This window comes from Leptopilina heterotoma, unplaced genomic scaffold, assembly GCF_015476425.1.
Source record: "Leptopilina heterotoma isolate Lh14 unplaced genomic scaffold, ASM1547642v1 Lhet_183, whole genome shotgun sequence".
Taxonomy (NCBI): domain Eukaryota; kingdom Metazoa; phylum Arthropoda; class Insecta; order Hymenoptera; family Figitidae; genus Leptopilina; species Leptopilina heterotoma.
This window is the reverse complement of record NW_025110901.1, coordinates 829,853-848,530: the sequence shown is the minus strand read 5'-3', so window position 1 is coordinate 848,530 and position 18,678 is coordinate 829,853. Positions and strand designations below refer to the sequence as shown.

The 18,678-nt window shown below is 24.2% G+C and overlaps 3 protein-coding genes across 4 annotated transcripts; 2 read left to right on the top strand and 1 right to left on the bottom strand.

Annotated features, from left to right (window-relative positions):
* The first annotated feature begins 540 nt into the window (after positions 1-540).
* Positions 541-6,583, top strand: LOC122500355 (proton-coupled amino acid transporter-like protein pathetic). The gene is made up of 7 exons (XM_043609254.1): positions 541-697; positions 1,293-1,370; positions 1,932-2,012; positions 2,961-3,233; positions 3,751-4,106; positions 4,203-4,386; positions 6,004-6,583. The coding sequence occupies exons 2-7, from the start codon at positions 1,318-1,320 to the stop codon at positions 6,413-6,415; spliced, it is 1,359 nt and encodes a 452-aa protein (XP_043465189.1). The 5' UTR covers positions 541-697; positions 1,293-1,317; the 3' UTR covers positions 6,416-6,583.
* Positions 6,584-6,660: 77 nt separating this feature from the next.
* Positions 6,661-7,472, bottom strand: LOC122500354 (DNA-directed RNA polymerases I, II, and III subunit RPABC5). Its single transcript, XM_043609253.1, has 2 exons — positions 7,269-7,472; positions 6,661-6,974 (listed from the first exon to the last, which is right to left on the bottom strand). Exons 1-2 carry the CDS (start codon positions 7,361-7,363, stop codon positions 6,866-6,868), a joined length of 204 nt encoding a protein of 67 aa, XP_043465188.1. The 5' UTR covers positions 7,364-7,472; the 3' UTR covers positions 6,661-6,865.
* Positions 7,473-7,869: 397 nt separating this feature from the next.
* On the top strand, positions 7,870-14,562 carry LOC122500336 (PAN2-PAN3 deadenylation complex subunit pan3). 2 transcript variants are annotated; one of them, XM_043609224.1, is made up of 10 exons: positions 7,870-7,891; positions 9,123-9,236; positions 9,375-9,575; positions 9,848-10,126; positions 10,875-11,247; positions 11,345-11,461; positions 11,538-11,777; positions 12,006-12,288; positions 12,906-13,260; positions 13,796-14,562. In XM_043609224.1, the coding sequence occupies exons 3-10, from the start codon at positions 9,510-9,512 to the stop codon at positions 13,910-13,912; spliced, it is 1,830 nt and encodes a 609-aa protein (XP_043465159.1). In that variant the 5' UTR covers positions 7,870-7,891; positions 9,123-9,236; positions 9,375-9,509; the 3' UTR covers positions 13,913-14,562. The 2 variants fall into 2 exon arrangements, with proteins under 2 accessions (XP_043465159.1, XP_043465158.1); XM_043609223.1 differs by lacking the exon at positions 7,870-7,891 and adding an exon at positions 8,166-8,590.
* Positions 14,563-18,678: the final 4,116 nt, after the last annotated feature.

Genomic DNA, 18,678 nt, shown 5'->3' with positions numbered 1-18,678 from the left:
CAGTCTTCAATAATTTCAAACTTAATATTTCACTTTTTTTACTTTCAAAAAAAAGGCAATTGAAAAATACAAAAAAAATTTTTAAAAATAGCCAAAGATTAGAAAAATAGTTAAAAAATAAAAAAAAATTCTTAAAGAAACCAAAAAGGGAAAAAATTAATTTCGTAGTGAAAAAAAATTTCAAATATATTGTCATTCAAACAGTGAATAATTCTAAAAATATTCGAAACCCATTAACATTGAAATTATGTTTGAAAATTGAAATTAATTCAACAGTTTTTGTTGTCACTGTTAACAGATGGGACACAATTTTTTTTTCTTTTTTCCCAGAAAGAGAAAGAATTAAAAATAACTTTTCTTTTGAAAGTCTCTATAAATAGATCATCTATCTATAAATAGTTTTCCATTAGAAAAAAATTAAATACAACTTTAAGTATAGTAATTTTATGACTGATAGTCTAAGATATACAATATCAACAGGACAAACTTAAACTAATAGATTTTTCGGAACGTGAGGTTTTGTTAATGGATTTTCCAGTAGGGGGAGAAAGAAGAGAAGAAGAAAATTCCTATGGAAACTCATTTGCTTCGAAAATCATTTATATATTTAACGTTCTTCAAGAGAGAAGCATCTTCAGAAAATTGACACTTTTTCATTTCGAAAAAGGAGTTGATTTTAATTTGGTCAAATTCTCAGGTAAACTATTTGTTTTTTAAATAATTAATTTATATTCAAATGAATGTTTTTTTCAAAACAAATTCATTTTCTTTTAAATTGGATTTTTAAATTAAGAGATAAAAATTATTTCTTGTTTCACTGGAGGCAATGTAAAATCCAAATATTCTTTCAATTACTATTTTATCTACTGTTTAATTTTTCTATTAATTTTCTATTTTTCTTTTACTATTTAGTTATTAATTTAAAAAAAAAAAACTGTGAAATATTTTCATAACGATAAATACACGTGGAGAATATTGTAGGTACTATCGAAATTAATTATCTTGAATTATTTGCTCATAAAGTCACGAATTGTGTTATTGAACGTAATTATTTACAAATGAAAAAATAAATATAATTATTTTCTCTGTATATATGTTTGTCAGGTGTCATCGAATTTAAAGATTGCATCAGCTTTTCAAATTTTGCCAAAAATATTTTTTTTTCACACATTTTATATTATTTGTTCTAATTTTTTCCTTTTTTTTATAGAACGTAATTTTTTCATAAAACGATAATAATGCTGTAATTAATTTCTTTTCTGTTATCATTAAATACTTTTTTTTTCAAACAGGCCAATTAGAAAGAAATAAACAAAAATGGATAAGAACGCTTTCCCCCTAATCGAAAAATCAGGAAATGGAACTCAAAGGTAAATATTATTTGTCTAAAAAGAATTTTAATTTTCGAAGAAAAAATTTAATTTTGTAAATTAACCTTTTTGCAACACTAACCTGTAAAATTGAATTTTACACACAGAAAACTGTGTGTAAAGTACTTCATTTTATAGCGGTGTGTAAAGTGTTACTTTACACACCGCTAGCAGTGTGTAAAGTGAATTCCAGTGTGTAAAGTGATTTTCAGTGCGTAAAATGATTACTTTACGCATTCTTGTGACTGTTTGATGAGAAACCATGAATTAAAGCTTTTAAACAACAATTTACAATCACATTTTTATTTTAGCTTCTAGAAAACTTCATTTAACAGTTCCCCCACTACACCTAAACTTTCAGTAATATTGGCAATATTGCTGCAAGTTTAGTTGTTTTAGTGTTGCAAAAAATTTTGTATGACACTCGTGCGTAAATCAGATTATACTTGTGTGACTTGCAGCACTCGCCTTCGGCTCGAGCTGCAAACGTCACACTCGTATAATCAACGATTTTACGCACTTGTATCATAAATAACTATTTTGTTTTTTTTTTCCTAATAGAAAAAATAACCAAGATGAAGAAGTGGGACGAACTGAAGAATTTGATCCTTTTGCTCATCGGGACCAGAAAACTTCAACGACGTAAGAATTTTTTTCTTTTTTCTCTTTTTTTCTATATTTTTATTTTTTTCTAGATTATAATATTTCAATTTTTTTTATTTAAATAAAAAAAATTGTAACTTTCTTATTTTTTCAATAAGAATATAAATTTAAAAATTCGGAAAAAAATTATTTTAGTAGAAAATAGTATGTTTAAATTTTGTTCTTTTCTCGCTTTTTTCTATTCTAATTGCTTTCTATATTTTTCTATTTTTTTATTCTAATTTTTTTTATTTTTTTCAATTTTTTTATTTAAATAAGAAAATTGTACTTTTTTACTTTTTTAAAAAGAACATAAATTTAAAAATTCGGAAAAAATATTCTTTTAGTTGAAAATTTGTTTGAATTTTTTTTTCTATTCTAATTTTTTTATATTTCTATTTTTTTATTCTAATTTTTGTATTCAAATTAAAAAAATGTTACTTTTTTATTTTTTCAAAAATACTAATTTAAAAATTCGGAAAAAGAATTCTTTTAGTCGAAAATTTGTTAGAATTTTTTTCTTTTTTCGCTTTTTCTCTATTCTAATTAGTTTTTCTATATTTTTCTACTTTTTTCTATATTCTTTCAAATTTTTTATTTGAATAAAAAAAATTGTACTTTTTTTTCGAAAAGAACATAAATTTAAAAATTCGGAAAAAATTCTTTTAGTAGAAAATTTGTTTGAATTTTTTTCTTTTTTTTCAATTCTAATTGTTTTTCATTTTTTTATTTTAATAAAAAAAATTGTACTTTTTTACTTTTTCAAAAAGAATATAAATTTAGATATTCGGAAAAAAATTTTTTTCTAGTAGAAAATTTGTTTGATATTTAAAATTGAATTACTTTGAAAAAAATGGGAATAATTTCCAAATATTTGTTAATCTTTGTAAATTTTTGTAAATTGTTGTCAATTATTTGTAAATAATAATTTAATTTTATTATTTCCAGAGATTGTGATACTCTAATGCATTTATTAAAAGCATGCTTAGGATCTGGAATTTTATCAATGCCTGACGCATTTAAAAATGCAGGTTATCTTATGGGATTTATATCAACTTTTCTTGTTGCCTTCATTTGTACACATTGTTCTTATATTCTTGTAAAATGTGCACATGTTCTTTACTACCGATGCAGACAATCACAAATGACCTTTGCGGAAGTGGCGGAAGCTGCATTCTCCACAGGTCCAGAATGGGGAAAAAAATTCGCAAAACCCTTCGGGTAAAATAATTTCTATTTTTATTATATTTATTTTATTAATATTAATTAATATTCAATTTTTTTTTATTTATATTTTTTATAAATTAACATTATTTAAAATGATTATTTTTAAATAATAATAATAATGAAAAATGTCTCTAAAAGAAAGTTTTGAACGTTCAAATGAACGACGATATTTTTATTATTTCTTTGAATTTGAATTCTTTTTACAAAATAATTTTTAATAATTAAAAAAATATTTTTTAAATAAATAGTTTAATTACAATGTTCTTTTAATTACAATGTTCTTCTTTTTAAAATATTGGAGCAAAAAAATATTGTTTGTTCAAACTTTTAGGAAAATAAAAAATAATAGAATTGTTATTATTAAAAAATAAAAATTAATTATTATTTGTTTTTTCTTTAGCTAATTATCATTATGTTATCACAATTATTATTATTTTTTTTTATTTTACGAGGGAAAAATTGTTATTATTATTAATTTGATAATTAAATTTAATAAAATTTTAAATTTCAGATATCTAATTAGAATTTGTCTCTTCATAACATATTTCGGAGCAGTGAGCGTTTATTCAGTGATTATTGCCGAAAATTTCAAACAAGTATTGGATCATTACTTCAATACAGACATTAACCTACGAATTTTTATAGCATGTTTACTGATTCCATTGATTCTTATGTGTTGGATTCCGAATTTAAAATATCTTGCACCATTTTCAATGGTTGCGAATGGTTTTATGGGAATCAGTTTGGCAATTGCATTTTACTATTTGATTAAGAACTTTCATCCATTGAGTGAAGTTCCAATGACAGCTGAAATAAGTAAATTTCCAAATTTCGTCAGTATCACTATATTTGCAATCGAAGCTATCGGTATGGATATTAAATATTTTTAACTATATGTTAATATGAAAAATATTTTTTTTTTTTAATAGAAAATTTAATTCTTTTCTATTTTTTTTTTTGCAGGTGTGATAATGCCTTTGGAGAACAAAATGAAAAATCCAAGGAATTTCTTGGGCAATTTTGGAATTCTTAATAAAGGAATGCTGGGAGCAACTATTATTTATGCAATTGTAGGATTTATGGGATATTGTGCATACGTTGACAAAACGAGTGCTTCTATTACTCTCAATTTCCCTCAACAAGAAATGTACGTTTATTTTTGGTTTCTTTAAAATTAATTTTTACTTTATTTTCTATTTTTATTTTTTTCTACAATTTTTATTATTTTTTACTTTCTTTTCCTATTTATATTACTTTTTATTCTATTTTCGCGATTTCTATCATTCTTTACTTTCTTTTTCTATTTTTATTCCCTTTTTACTTTATTTTTCTACCAGCAAATAATATTCTTAAAAATATAAAATTTTAATAAAATTTGTCGCAAGAATTTCATTACTCTCATAAATAATAAAATTCTTTAGAGCAATTCAATTATTTTCAATACAGTTTTAATAAAATTTCTCGAAAGAATGAAATTGTTTTTAAAACTATTATTTAAATTCAATTATTTTGAAGAGTTTTAATAAAAATTCAATAATTTTCAACAATTTTAATTAAATTCTTTTAAAAAAATCATTATTTTCAAAAATTTTTAATAAAATTCCTTCAAAAAATTCAACTATTTTCAAAAATTCAGATAAAATCCTTCAAAACAATTCAATTATTTTTAAGAATTTAAATAAAAATTCAATTATTTTCAATAATTCTGGTATAAAATTCTTCGAAACAATTCAATTATTTTTATAAATTGTAAAATTCTTGGCAATAATTCAATTATTTTTGTAAATAAAAAATTCTTCTGAGAAATTCAATTATTTTCAATACAATTTTAATAAGATTTTTAGGAAAAAGTTCAATTATATTCACGATAATTTTAATAGAATTTCTCTAACAAGTTCAATTATTTTAAAAAATTGTAATAAAATTTTTCTAAATAATTCAATTGTTCTCAAAAGTTTTTAATAAAATTCTTTGTAAATTTCAATTATTTTCAAAATTTTCAATTAAAATTATTTTAAAAAATTACGTTATTTTTACGAAATTATATTATTATTATTATTATTATTATTATTCAGTAAATGGACAATTTAAATATTTCTGAAAATAATTGAATTCTTGAATAGAATTTTATTAAAACTTTTTAAATAATTGAATCCCTGCAAAAAAATTTTTTATTTCTACAAATAAGTGAATTTTTGCAAAATTTTTAAAAATAAGTGAATTTTTGAGAAGAATTTTATTAAAATTGTCTTTAAAATAATTGAATTCCTGTGAAGTGAAATCTTGATAAGAATTTTATTATTTATGTAAAAAAATAATTTTTCCTGTCTTTTTCTATTTTTACTACTATTTATTTTACTTTTCTATTTTATTTTTCAATTTTTACTATTTTTTACTTTCTTTTTCTATTTTTTGTCACTTTTTATTTTATTTTTCAAATTTATTTATTTAGAGTTACAAACGAATAGAAAATTTATTTTTTACTCTTTGATTTTTATCATTTTTTAATTTCTTTTTTCAATTTTATTACATTTTATTTTTCTCTTTTTATTATTTTTTCTTTTATTTTTCTACTTTTATTATTTTTCGTTTTATTTTTCTACTTTTATTATTTTTCGTTTTATTTTTCTACTTTTATTATTTTTTGTTTTATTTTTCTACTTTTATTATTTATTTAGAGTTACAAATGAGTAAAAAAAATTAATTTTATTTTTTTCCTTTTTTTTTGATAAAATTAAATTAATCAAAAAAATTAATTTTTCAGTGCCTCACAAATCGCAAAAATATTTATCGGCCTAGCTGTTCTTGTCACATTTGGATTACAATTTTACGTCTGCTTGGATATTGCCTGGAATTCAATGAAGGATAATTTTAAATCGAGACCGATCTTTGCTAATTATATTTTAAGAACAATTCTTGTGATATTGTCTGTTTTATTGGCAATTGCCGTACCAACAATCTCCCCATTCGTTGGTTTAATTGGTGCCGTTTGTTTCACGATATTAGGCCTCTTGATACCAGTCGCCATTGAAATGGTAACATTCTGGGACGAAGGTTTCGGTCCATGTAACTGGATTCTCATCAAAAATATTATAATCGTCATTGTTGGTTTAATAGCCGCAATATCGGGCGCCAATGGTTCCCTTGTAGAAATTTTTAAAATGTACTCGAAATAGTGGTGAATTAGTAACTATTTTTTTAATAATTCGACGACTCGCTTTATTTAGGAGTTAATTCTTTTTTTTACTCAAGTAAACAATTTTTTCTACAACTGTATTAATTAGTATTTTTTAAAGAGACTGTTTTTAATTTTTAAATAAATTTAATAAATTGTAATATAGAAAGAAATATGATGTAGAATAATTTACTAAATCTCATTTTAAATAAAGGAAAATTGTTAAATTGAAAAAACAACTTTTATAGAAAATTGTCTGGTGTATTTTTAAATTATTCACATTTACATTTAGTGTTTACAAAATTTTCTTCTCCTTTGATTTTTGTTTTGAAAAGAGAAGAAAGAGACTTTTTCATTATTTACAAAATAGAATTAAAGCGTTCCTTGCATTTGTGTCTATAAATTAAATTCAAAATTAATTGTTAACTTAGTAAATAGAAAAAGGAAACAATTATTTTTCCAGTGGTGCATAATTGAGAAGTTTCTCGATTAAATCCACGTGACCTAACAGCATTCTGCGGCAACAGTACCTTTTCAAGCCCAGTGAATCAAGAGCATCTCTATAAAAGAAAATTATATTATTTTAACAATTATTAATTATTCCGTGAACAATTAACTTAACAATTAACTTTGAATTTAGAAACAAGCGAAATTCATGCTCGAAAATAAAGAGGAATTTTTTCATTATTTAATATTTTTGTAATGTTCTATTTTTTTCTTTTGCAAAAGATAATAATTTATAGCAACAATATAATTTATTAGCAATAAAATACTTATTTGATTTATTTCATCAAAATCGAAGGAAAGTAGCAGAAATAATTCAAAATTTTGAGGTTATATTTCTTGTCACTCACCCTTCCGTGTAGTCAGCTTGCAGTAAACCCAAATATGACTCCCATTTATTTCCAACAACTTTACCGCAAGTAAAGCAACGAACTGGTATAATCATTGTTAATAATAAATTAATAAAACCTTGTCAAAACTTTAATTTTTAGTTTGAACTTTCAAGCACTAGTTTCAAAGAAAACGTCAAGTCGCCAAATGTCAAGAAAATAACCTTAAGCTCTATTCATATTTCACTTTATTATCCCAGCCAATCAGAGCGTTCCGTTAATCTCAAACACCTCAAGGCACATTTCCATTTGCTATTTTTATTAATAATTAATAAATTATTGTGACTACAGACTAATAATAAACATTAAACAAATAGGTAAATCTTAAAATATTTACCAATTTTTTGAAATTTAATATTGAAAAATTTGTTTGACTTTTAGTTTTTAGAAATTACAAGAATTTGCAAATAATTATTATCAACCAATCAGAGTACTTTGGCTAACGAACGTTATTTGCGCATGCTCACAACTTAAAAACCCCTTGAAAAAAATTTTAATTTTTAAAACAATTTATTTTATTTAACTAAAATTAGTTTAATGAATAGAAAAAATTTATTAATACAGTGTTTTATCATTTTTTCCAGGTAATATAATATTTATTATAACTTTTCTCCTATCAATTATTAATTAATATATTAAAAAAAGTATTTTTTAACCTAAAAAAATAATTAATTGTAATTAAACATAATCAATTTTCATTAATTATTCGGTATAATTACTTTAAGTGTTCTACGTGTTACGTGAAAATTTTACTTGGAAATTAGTGACAGCTGCGTTAATAAATGGAAAAATAGCGGTAGAGAGAGGCTGAAATTCAAAAAGAGTGTGTGTGAGAGAGAGAGAAATTGAGAATTAAGAGAGAGCGCGCAATATATATCGAACCCCCGAGCATCGTAAACACAGAAAATCAGATTGTGGCCGTCTTTTTCTTCTTTGTTCTTTAAAATTAAACAAATAATGTTAAAATATTACTTGTACATTTTAAAGCATTGTTTATTAATTTTAATATAAAACCTCGGGTGTGCTCGTGATTATCCGGAGAGTGCTTGCTAATAAGAAATTTTGGCGGCTCGACCGAGACGCGGACATTACTGACAGTTTCGGTTATGTTAAAGAAGGGAAGTTTGTACAATATTTTTTCAATATTTTAAAAAAATTTTCATATTATCGAGTCGCGTTTTTCCAGTTTTTTGTGTGAATAATTTAATTATTAGAAAATCGGTGTTTTTTGTAATCCTGCTAATCCTCTTGGCGTCAAGGTTATATCTTTACGAGATCTTCTGGTATTGTCAAAATCAGCTGCCATTACTATTTACTTTTCACATGCGTTTGATTTCTCATCCTATATACGATTCAACAGTTTAATATTGTGTCTTTTTTTTTTATTTGAAAGCTACTAATTTTAATTTTTGCTTCAAATCCATTGAATTTTACAACAACAATTTTCTTTAGTTTTACAATCATTTGTTTATTTTTCATTCGTTTTGCAATTCTTTTTTTTTCACCAATTCTTGCGTAGCATCATTGTTTTCATTTTTCAAGTGTTTGTTCTGACAAAGGACACTCAGTTTCGGCGCAGACAAACGACGAATAAATAATTTACACCGGTTTTATTTTGTATTTAATGAGCATACTTGTGTTTGTATAACATGAATATACAAACTGTTGATTGCTTACGTAGTAAATTTAATATCTACCATATGAGTAGATTGGAAATTTCAATTAAAAATTTTCTTTTCATTTAAAAATTATAATGTAAATTATATTTTTAGTTTTCATTAATATATAATTTGTATTTTTGAATACGATTTGTAGATGTTTTGTGGAATTGTGAATTATTTTGTGGAGAAGAAAATAAACAAGGTCGAAATTTGTTACTATGCGGTGAATTTGGTCTACTTGTGATCCAGATTTTGGGAACAGGAAAAGGTAATTTTTTCTAGTAAAATTGTTCTTGTAAATAATTAATTATTTTTAGATTTAAATTGCGATTTTGAAAATTTTCGTTTGAGTAAGTTTATTAATTAAACAATTGTGAAACATTTTTAATATTTTTTTTCTTTACAGGTGAAATTTTTAATACATAATCAGGAAAGAATAAGTTAATAATAATAATAATAAATAATAAGAGTGAGAGAAAGGGACGTGGAAACTGTTAAAATTAAAGTGTATGTCAGTAAATGCATAGATTGAGAAAAAAAAATGGATCTTTACTATACTTCTCAAACGAATGGAGTTCCATTGGAATCCAAACTTGCTGTCTACATGGTAATGTATTCTACTTGTGTTTATCTTTTTATTTTATTCTCGTTTTCTAAGAAAAATTAAATATATTTATTTTGTTCAGGCTGGCCACATGTCAGTAAAACAAAATTCTTGTCTGTAAAGTCAGGGAAATTACAGGAAAAAAAATTTTGTTTGTCAGGGAGACTAATTTCAATGTCAGTAAATTGTCAGCGAAATTGATAAACTGAAACTTGTGACCACCCTGATTGTTCTAGTTTTCCAATAATAATGAAATAAAAATTTTGTTTTTGTAGAATCGACAAAGTCCAGGGATAACGCTAACCCCAACTGCTATGAATTCATCAGTTGTAACCAAACAATTGTCCAATCTTTCTCTCGATTCGCAGAAAAAATCTCCTGGTCCTGCGGAATTCATTCCGGGAAGAACCTCATGTCTCACTAGCAGTAATAGCAGTTCACCGAATCTTTTCAATAATTCCTATCATTCTCAGGAAAATGTTGGTGGCACTACTTATTTTTATCTGGGAAATATGTCCGATACCCTGACCTCTGAAGAGGGTACTTCTGAAATCGTGAGTGAAAAACAAAGGCATAATTTTTAATTCAAATTTTTTTTTTTATAAAAATAAAATATGAATTGGAATAGGTAGTTTTATTATTATTATAATTATAATAATAATATATTCTGACATAGGAAATTCAGGGAAAAGTCGGGAATTTCTATTAAAAGTACTGAAAAAAATAAATTTTTAGAATTCTCAATTCATAAGAAAATTCTGAAAATTATTTCCTTATGAAAATTAAGAATTTTCTAGAAAAATATTAAGAACCGGGAATATATAATGTTTTTCTTCGCAAAAGAAAAAAATTAGTTTGTAAACAATATTGTTATTGAAAAATAAAAATGATGCATAAAATGGGTATATTTCCTACTTCTTAATAAAAAATTTTTAACAATTTTCTAGTATTTTTTATAAATAAAAAGGAGAATAATTTGTATAATAATTTAGATCAGTCAAACAAAATTTGTTACAGAAAAAAGCGTATAATAAACAAAATGGGATTTTTTTATTTGTTAATCTGAATTTTTTTTTAATTTTCTAATTTGTAATATTATTATTAGAAATCATGAAAAAATACCTGCATATTTTCGATTTGTCAAACAATATTTTTTAAAGAAAAAAAAAGCAAAAGAATACATAGAAATTAACTTCAAACAGCGGACAGAATAAATCAGAATGAATGAAAGAATACGGAGATTATTATAGTTAATAATTAATAATTAATAATGATTTTAAATGATTTTAAATTTCTTCTCAGGCTGGAAATATTGGTGCAGGACAAGTGGGTTATGTGTATCCAGGAACACCTTCTCATCTTCATCCTGTGAAGCCTACGAAATCCTCATCAAATAGTACATCGGCACCCTCAACGCCTCCACCGCAATCAAATCCCAGCTATTTCGTTAGTGAGAATCTTCGAAACGATATATTCCAAAAAAACGCTTTAACTTTAGAACAACCAGATTTAGTTCAGTTCCCCGATTTGCCCAATGAAGTCGACAGCTATCACGAATTGTGCCCCTTGGAGCCAATTCACAAACCCGTCTCATCGGTTCTCGGTTATCAAACATCAACGTACAAAGCGACCAACATTAAAACTGGAACTCGTTACTGTTTACGCAGAGTGCACGGTAAATAAATTTTAAAATTAACAGAATAATAGAATAGAATTTATTTAAAATTAAAAATAAAAATTGGAAGAAATTGAGACTAATGTTTAAATTACAGATTTCAGATTAGGTAATACGAAGTGTATGATTCTGGTTGATATGTGGAAAAGACTTGCCCATACGAATTTAGTGCAGTTACGAGAAGTTTTTACCACGAAGGCCTTTGGTGATCATTGTCAGTATATTTTTAAATTAAAGATTTTCTTTTTTTCAAATTTTCTCTTTTTTTTATTAAATCAGAAATATTGCAGCCATGGTATTTGTTTACGACTATCATCCTGGTTCGGAAACACTTCTAACGAAACATTTCTCGGCGACTGAACTCAATGGATTTGCCGATCCGTTTTCTTCTGAACCAAATTCATCGAGATCGTTTACGCACTCGAAGAGCAATATTTTGAGACAGCAGCACAGTAACTTGCTTCCTGAGAGTGTTATTTGGAGTTATATTATTCAACTTACGGCTGCACTTCGAGTTATTCATGCAGCAGGTACGAAACAAATATTAATAAAATAAATATAAAAATATAAAATCAAATATAAATAATATTTTTAAATAGAAATTCAATTTCAATAGAATTCAAATAGAAATTCAGTTTCAATAGAAGAAAAATTGAAAGAAAATTTCATAAATAAAATTAATTGTTGATTATGAATTGAATATTAAAATATTAAAATTGAAAATGGAATTATTAAATATTAAATAAAATATTTTTTAGGACTTGCATACAGATGTCTGGATCCTACCAAAGTATTACTTACCTCTCGAACTCATCTTCGATTGAGTTGTGTGGCTCTACCGGACGTCGTCACGTTAGATGGCAATGCAACGAATCCTTTGGGTCTTATTCCGCATTATCAGCAGGAGGACTTGATTGCTTTAGGAAAAATGGTTCTTGCTTTGGCTTGTCGCAGTCTTTTGGCTATTCATCGTGACAATATGCAAACATCTTTGGAGCTCGTCGCACGATCCTATTCCACCGATCTTCGAAATCTCATTCTGTTTGTATTTCCAATTTTATTCAATTTTTGCAAAACTACAACTTTTCTTCTCCCTTCATAATTGCACATCAATTTTAATTTTATTTCGCAAGAATTTTAATAAATTTCTTCCAAAGAATTCAATTATTTTCATAACAAATATAATTCTTCGCAGGAATTTAATTATTTTCGTAAGTAATAAAATTCTATAGAGAAATTCAATTATTTTCAAAATTTTAATAACATTCTGACCAGAAATTCAATTATTTTCAAGAATTTAAAAAAAATTTCTTCACAAGAATTCAATTATTTTCATAAATAATACAGTTCTTTGGAGAAAATAAATTATATTCAATTCAATTTGAATAAAATACCATTGTGGTTTTCAATTATTTTTAAAAATTTTAATAAAAGACTTTGAAAGATATAAATTATTTTTAAAAATTTTGATCAAATTCTTTAGAAGTATTCAATTATTTCCAATGTATTTTATTACATTTTTTCTGAAGAATTCAATTATTTTCCAAAATTTTGATATAATTCTTTAGAAGGAATTGATTTTTCTTATTTTTTTTAATTATTAATAGTAGAAAGACATAAACAATAAATACCTAGTCATAAAAATGAAAATTTTACAGGTATCTTCTTTCGAATCAACAACGGAGAAGCGTTACGGATTTGATGCCAATGATCGGCGCGCGATTTTACACGCAATTGGATGCGGCTCAATTGCGTTCCGATGTACTTGAAAATGAACTTTCCAAGGAACTGGAAAATGGAAGACTGTTCAAATTAATTGTCAAGCTGACGACAATAAACGAGAGGCCTGAACTTAACATGGAGCCAACGTGGGCCGAAACCGGGGACCGCTATATGCTTAAATTATTTAGAGATTACGTTTTTCATCAAGTCACCGCTGAAGGTCGTCCTTGGCTCGACATGGCGCACGTCGTCTCCTGTCTGAACAAACTCGATTCAGGATCCTACGATAAAGTAAAGAAAATAATTTTAATTAATTCTTTTTAAATTCTCATTTTTATGAATTAAACTCTTGAGATTAACGATCACTCCGAGTCAAACTCAAATCAAATATCAAAGTTTTATTAAATAATAACTCAGGGTTTCTACCAACCGGGAAATTTTATGCCAAACCGGGAATTTTTTCACCAAATTAATAAAAGTTTTATTATTTTAATTTGTTTTTAAAAAATCGCTTTTTATTTCAATTTTTATAGATATTTATACTGTTCTCTAAATTTGAATTAGTTAAAAATAATTAATTTGATAGTAAAAAATTACATTAATTATTTTTTTTGTTGATTTTAATTTAATAATTGTTATTAATAATTCAAAATTTAATTTTTAAATAATTAAGATAATTGAAAAAAGAAATTATAGTACATTTTTCCATAAAATAGATAATTTTACCCCAATACAAAAATTTTGTTTTCTTTTAATGAATAGGTTAATAATTTAATAATAATTAATTATTAATTAAATTAATTATTAATTTAATATTTTTTAATAGGTGTGTCTGATGTCCCGGGACGAACAAAGTGTGCTGGTCGTGAGTTACGCGGAGCTGCGACAATGTCTGGACACATCATTCGAGGAACTGGTACAATCTTCAAAAGAAGTTGCTTAGGTTTGTCTCACTTAAATGTTATTGACCTAAACAGCACTTACCATGAATGTGATATCAACATTTAGGGCTCTATCATTTAAAAAAAAAAAATTACAAAGCTCCCTCTCGTGAGGAAGTGAATAATTCAAAAAAAAAAAAGTTTATTCACTTTTGATTTAATCGATGATTTTTTAGAATCGTAAAATCTTAAAAAATTTTATTTTTTTTTCTTTATTTGAGCAAACGATCTTAATATATAATTATATTTAAATATATTATATAAGAATATTATCTGTAAATTGTGAATCATTAATTTAAGCTCAATTTTTTCTGGAATATAATTTCAATATTATGCCAATTGAAAATAAAAAATTGAGATACATCGATTAGATCCCAGGGAATAAACTTAAATCTTTAATGTATATAATCTTACAAAGATGTCACAGTGAATAAAATGAAAACAGTCCATTTAAAAAAGAAAATGAAAGATTCTATGAAAAGAAATAGAAAAAAAACACTTGTACACAAAAAAGAAAAAATGCGCTCGTGAAATGAAAATCTTAAAAAAAAATGAAAATACCTACGAAACATTTTTTTGTCGTGTAGGTATTAGATTTAGAATACAGCTCATAAGCATTAATTTTGAAATAAATGTTTATTTTTGAAGGCAATCGTATAAAGATCTTCTCATTATTCCCTCGAGAAATCTTTCATCCTTTGCTTTATTTTTTATCTTCATTTTACGATTTTTATTTTCACACATTTTTTTAAACATTTTTTTCTTAGAATTTCGTTTATTTTGTCGAAAACCGAAAAGATTTTTTTTCTGTTTCTTATTTATTTTTGTTTTCATTTTTAATTATATATTTAAATTAACGAATTTCTTTAGATTTTTAATCTCTAGAAATTAAAATTCTCTTTAGAATATTGAATATTTTCCTTTCGAGGGAAAATTCCACTGGGAACAAAAAATACAAAATTGCAATAAAAAGTTTATAAATAAAATTTATCTTCTGTAAAATCTTTTCGTTTTTCAGAATTAATTATCAAATTTAATACCTTGCCGCACAATTTTGACTGAAAAAAAGAAAAAAAAGCAAAATTGTACTATTTTATTATTTTAATCACTGTTTTGGAAATCTTTTTTAATTTATGAATTTAAATTTGCTTTAGTTTTCGTTTTTATTTAGTTTTTAATTTAGTTTTTATTTTCTATTCAGAAAGCAACATTGATTTTTCCGTTTATTAATTTCTTTTAGAATATGTTTTTTTACAGGTTCAACGATGAATTATTTTTTGATTCTCATATATAAAGTTTTATGAAACGTAAAATGTTTTCGCCAGACGATCCCTCTTTGGGTGATGGTTGCAATCACTTAAACTTGATCTCAATTGGACATTTAATTCAAGTGTAGAGCAAGCAGCACACATACGGGCTATCGAAACCGAAATAAAAGCAAAAGCATTACGTTCTGCGTCAGTCAGGTTAGTTGTGGGCTTTAGTCACCGAGGCAATGAGGGATGTTATCCAACATGATTCCCTTTAATTGTGTTAAATGAAACCGTGATTTCCTTCGCTAAACGAGAGTATCGCTCTTAACAGCTGTTGCGCATCGAGAACAATGTTCATTTATGACCGCGTGGCTCTTATTATTAGAAACTTTTATCTCTCCAACATCCATATAGGACCACACAATATCTACTCATGGATGAAATTTTATTAAAGATATATCGATAAATATATGGCAGACTGTTAGAGAGAAAATAGAGCAAACCCTGACGTACTTAGGCTTCCACTATCTTTATGAACGTTGTAAAAAAAAATAGACACTCATCCCTAAATTGCTCGACATAGGAGAATTGATATTAGATTATTCCATCAATTTTCATTTTAGCTTCAAAATGTTTTTTTCACTTTATTAAAATATTTTATTCTTTTTTTCACTTCTTCTTCTTCTTTTTATTTTTTATTTAATTTTTCTTCTTTTTTGTTTTCTATTCTATTTCGAGAAAAATCAAATACGATACAAATTTGAAGGAAAATAATTAAATATTAGAATTCAAAAGTTTACGAGACAAAATTATTTTCTACTATCAAAATAAAAATACAATTGTAAATTAAAAATATTTTCCTAATTTCAAATACAAAATTTAAAAATTCTATTTTTAAGTAATTCAGTAATTAATTATAATTATTTATTGCTTTTAAAAACAATAAATTTCTTCACGGGAATTCAATTATTTTCAGTAACATTTCTTAATAGAATTCAATTATTATTTATTTTCAATAACATTTCTTAAAAAATTTCAATTATTTTTAATAATTTGATAAAATTTTTCACAAAAATTTAATTATTTTGGAAAATATCGAGTTTTTGAAAGTTTTTCGAAAGAATTCAATTATTTAAGAAAATTTGAATAAAGTTCTTCACAGAAATTCAATTATTTTCATAATTTATAAAATTTTTCGAAAGAATTCAATTATTTAAGAAAATTTGTAATAAAATTCTCCAAACCAATTCAATTATATTCATAAATATTAAAATTCTTCGCAGAAATTTAATTATTTTGATAAATAATAAAATTATTCCCAATAATTATAATTTAATTATTTTAGTAAATAATAAACTTCTTTCCAACAATTGAATTATTTTCATAAAAAATAATATTCTTTGCAAAAATTTTGATTAAAATCTTTATGTGAATTGAAGTATTTTCAAATTTAAATAAAATTCTTTGAAATAATTCAATTATTTAAAAAAAAGTTGACAAATTTCTTTATAATTCAATTATTTTGGTAAATAATTAAATTCTTCTCAATAATTGAATTATTTGATCATAAATTCGCAATAATTTAAATATTTTCGAAAATTTTGATTAAAATCTTTATATGAGAAATGAAATATTTTCAATTTAATTTTAATTAAATTCCTGGAAATAATTTTCAATTATTTTCTACAATTTTAATTAAATTCTTAGCAATATTTTAATTATTTTCATAATTTATAGAATTGTTCGTTTAGGAATTTAATTATTTTAAAGAATTTTAATAAAATTCGTCGCAGAAATTCAATTATTTGGAAAAACTTTTAAAAATTTGTTTACGAGAATTAAATTATTTTCATAATTAATCAAATTCTTCACAGAAAATTAATTATTTTAAAGAATTTTTAATAATATTCTTTGTAAAAATTTAATATTTTGAAAAATTTCAATAAAATTCTTTATAAAAAAAATTTAATTAAATACTTTGAAAAAATTCAATTATTTTTAATCAAATTTTAATAAAATATCTCAAAAGAATTCAAAATTACTTTTGAGAAATTTGATAAAATTCTTCACAAAAATTCAATTATCTATTTCGAAAAATTGTGATTAAATTCTTTATGATAATTGAAATGTTTTCAATACGATTTCGATTTTAATTAAATTCCTAAAAAAAAATTCAATTATTTTCGAAATTTTTACACAGAAATTTAATTATTTTAAAGGATTTTAATAATTTTTTTCACAAAAATTCTTCATTGGAAAAAATTTAATTAAATACTATTTTTAATTATTTTAATTTAACAACTAGGCATTAAAAAGAAAAATTAAACAAAAATTAGGAAAATAAAGAAATTTTTTTTTGTCAGTTAAATGAAAAGTGAAATAAATTTCATTAAGTTAAATTATTAATTGAATCTTTTAATTTCTATCAGTGTTTTTATTTTGCCAGGAGAAAAAAGTCCTGTTCAGTAAACATTCGAATTTTATTGTTCATTTTTAAAATCAGTTTTTCGTTTATCGATTATTTGTTATTTTGGAGATTCAAGTTTCCAGTATATCTTATCGACTTGAAAAGACAAAAAACGTTTTCTGTTGACAATTTTTTTTATTTCTAAATCAATTGGTTCAGTAATTTCAATTCTATTTTACAATCTAAATTCGATAAATTTTTCTAAAAAAATATTCCTTAAAATAAATTAACAATTTTGGAATAATAGTAATTTTTTGATACTTATTTGGTGAAAATGGGTTCTAAAAAAGGACATTTTCGTGATACATTTTTATAGCCAAGGGAGAGAAGTAATTAAAATTTAAATGACTACCAACCAACACACAGACAGACAGACATTTAGTTTTGACATGAAAAGTTGATGATTAATTAAAATGAAATTTATCACCACAGATACAAAGTGTTATATAGGGGAAGTTCAAGGGTTAAATGGTCTTTACAACTCATTCTCGTTGGTTCAATAACCTTCTCTATACATGTAAATGCTAATGTCGTAAATTTTTAACGGACTACATGTTTAGTTTCATACTGGATGATCTCTATATAGAACTGAAAGTGTGAATAACTGGTACTTGAACTGGCAATTGAGCTATAATTACAATTTATTTCAAGTCATACGTGTGGAAAGCTAGATAAACTTCATTCTTGCATTATTCTTCAACATTTCAGAAGCATAAAAATTCATCAAAACGATTAAAAATTATTACTCACCAGGCACTCTTTATACATATATAGACGATTTTTATTCTCTCGATGAATTTATCTTTTCGAATCATGATTTTCACGAAGAAAAAATCCTTTTAGTATTTTTTTTTTATTTCCTTAACATTTTCTCGAATATTTTCAATTTTTGTTGGTATTTCTAATATTTTTTTTGTTATTTCTGATATTTTTTTATTTCTTTAATCAGGGTTGCTACAAGTCAGGGAAAAGTCAGGGAAATCAGGGAAAAGGTCAGGGATTTTTATTAAAAGTACTGGAAAAAATTAAATTTTTAGAATTTATAAGA

What these genes read in the sequence shown, in the direction of transcription:
- LOC122500355 (XM_043609254.1), top strand. Translation starts at nt 1,318, where the DNA reads ATGGATAAGAACGCTTTCCCCCTAATCGAAAAATCAGGAAATGGAACT. An exon ending in TCAGGAAATGGAACTCAAAG is followed by an intron (nt 1,371 to 1,931) that starts GTAAATATTATT and finishes TTTTCCTAATAG; the next exon opens with AAAAAATAACCAAGATGAAG. An exon ending in AAATTCGCAAAACCCTTCGG is followed by an intron (nt 3,234 to 3,750) that starts GTAAAATAATTT and finishes TTTAAATTTCAG; the next exon opens with ATATCTAATTAGAATTTGTC.
- LOC122500354 (XM_043609253.1), bottom strand. Translation starts at nt 7,363, where the DNA reads ATGATTATACCAGTTCGTTGCTTTACTTGCGGTAAAGTTGTTGGAAAT. An exon ending in CAAGCTGACTACACGGAAGG is followed by an intron (nt 6,975 to 7,268) that starts GTGAGTGACAAG and finishes TTTCTTTTATAG; the next exon opens with AGATGCTCTTGATTCACTGG.
- LOC122500336 (XM_043609224.1), top strand. Translation starts at nt 9,510, where the DNA reads ATGGATCTTTACTATACTTCTCAAACGAATGGAGTTCCATTGGAATCC. An exon ending in AAGAGGGTACTTCTGAAATC is followed by an intron (nt 10,127 to 10,874) that starts GTGAGTGAAAAA and finishes ATTTCTTCTCAG; the next exon opens with GCTGGAAATATTGGTGCAGG. An exon ending in GATCTTCGAAATCTCATTCT is followed by an intron (nt 12,289 to 12,905) that starts GTTTGTATTTCC and finishes AAAATTTTACAG; the next exon opens with GTATCTTCTTTCGAATCAAC.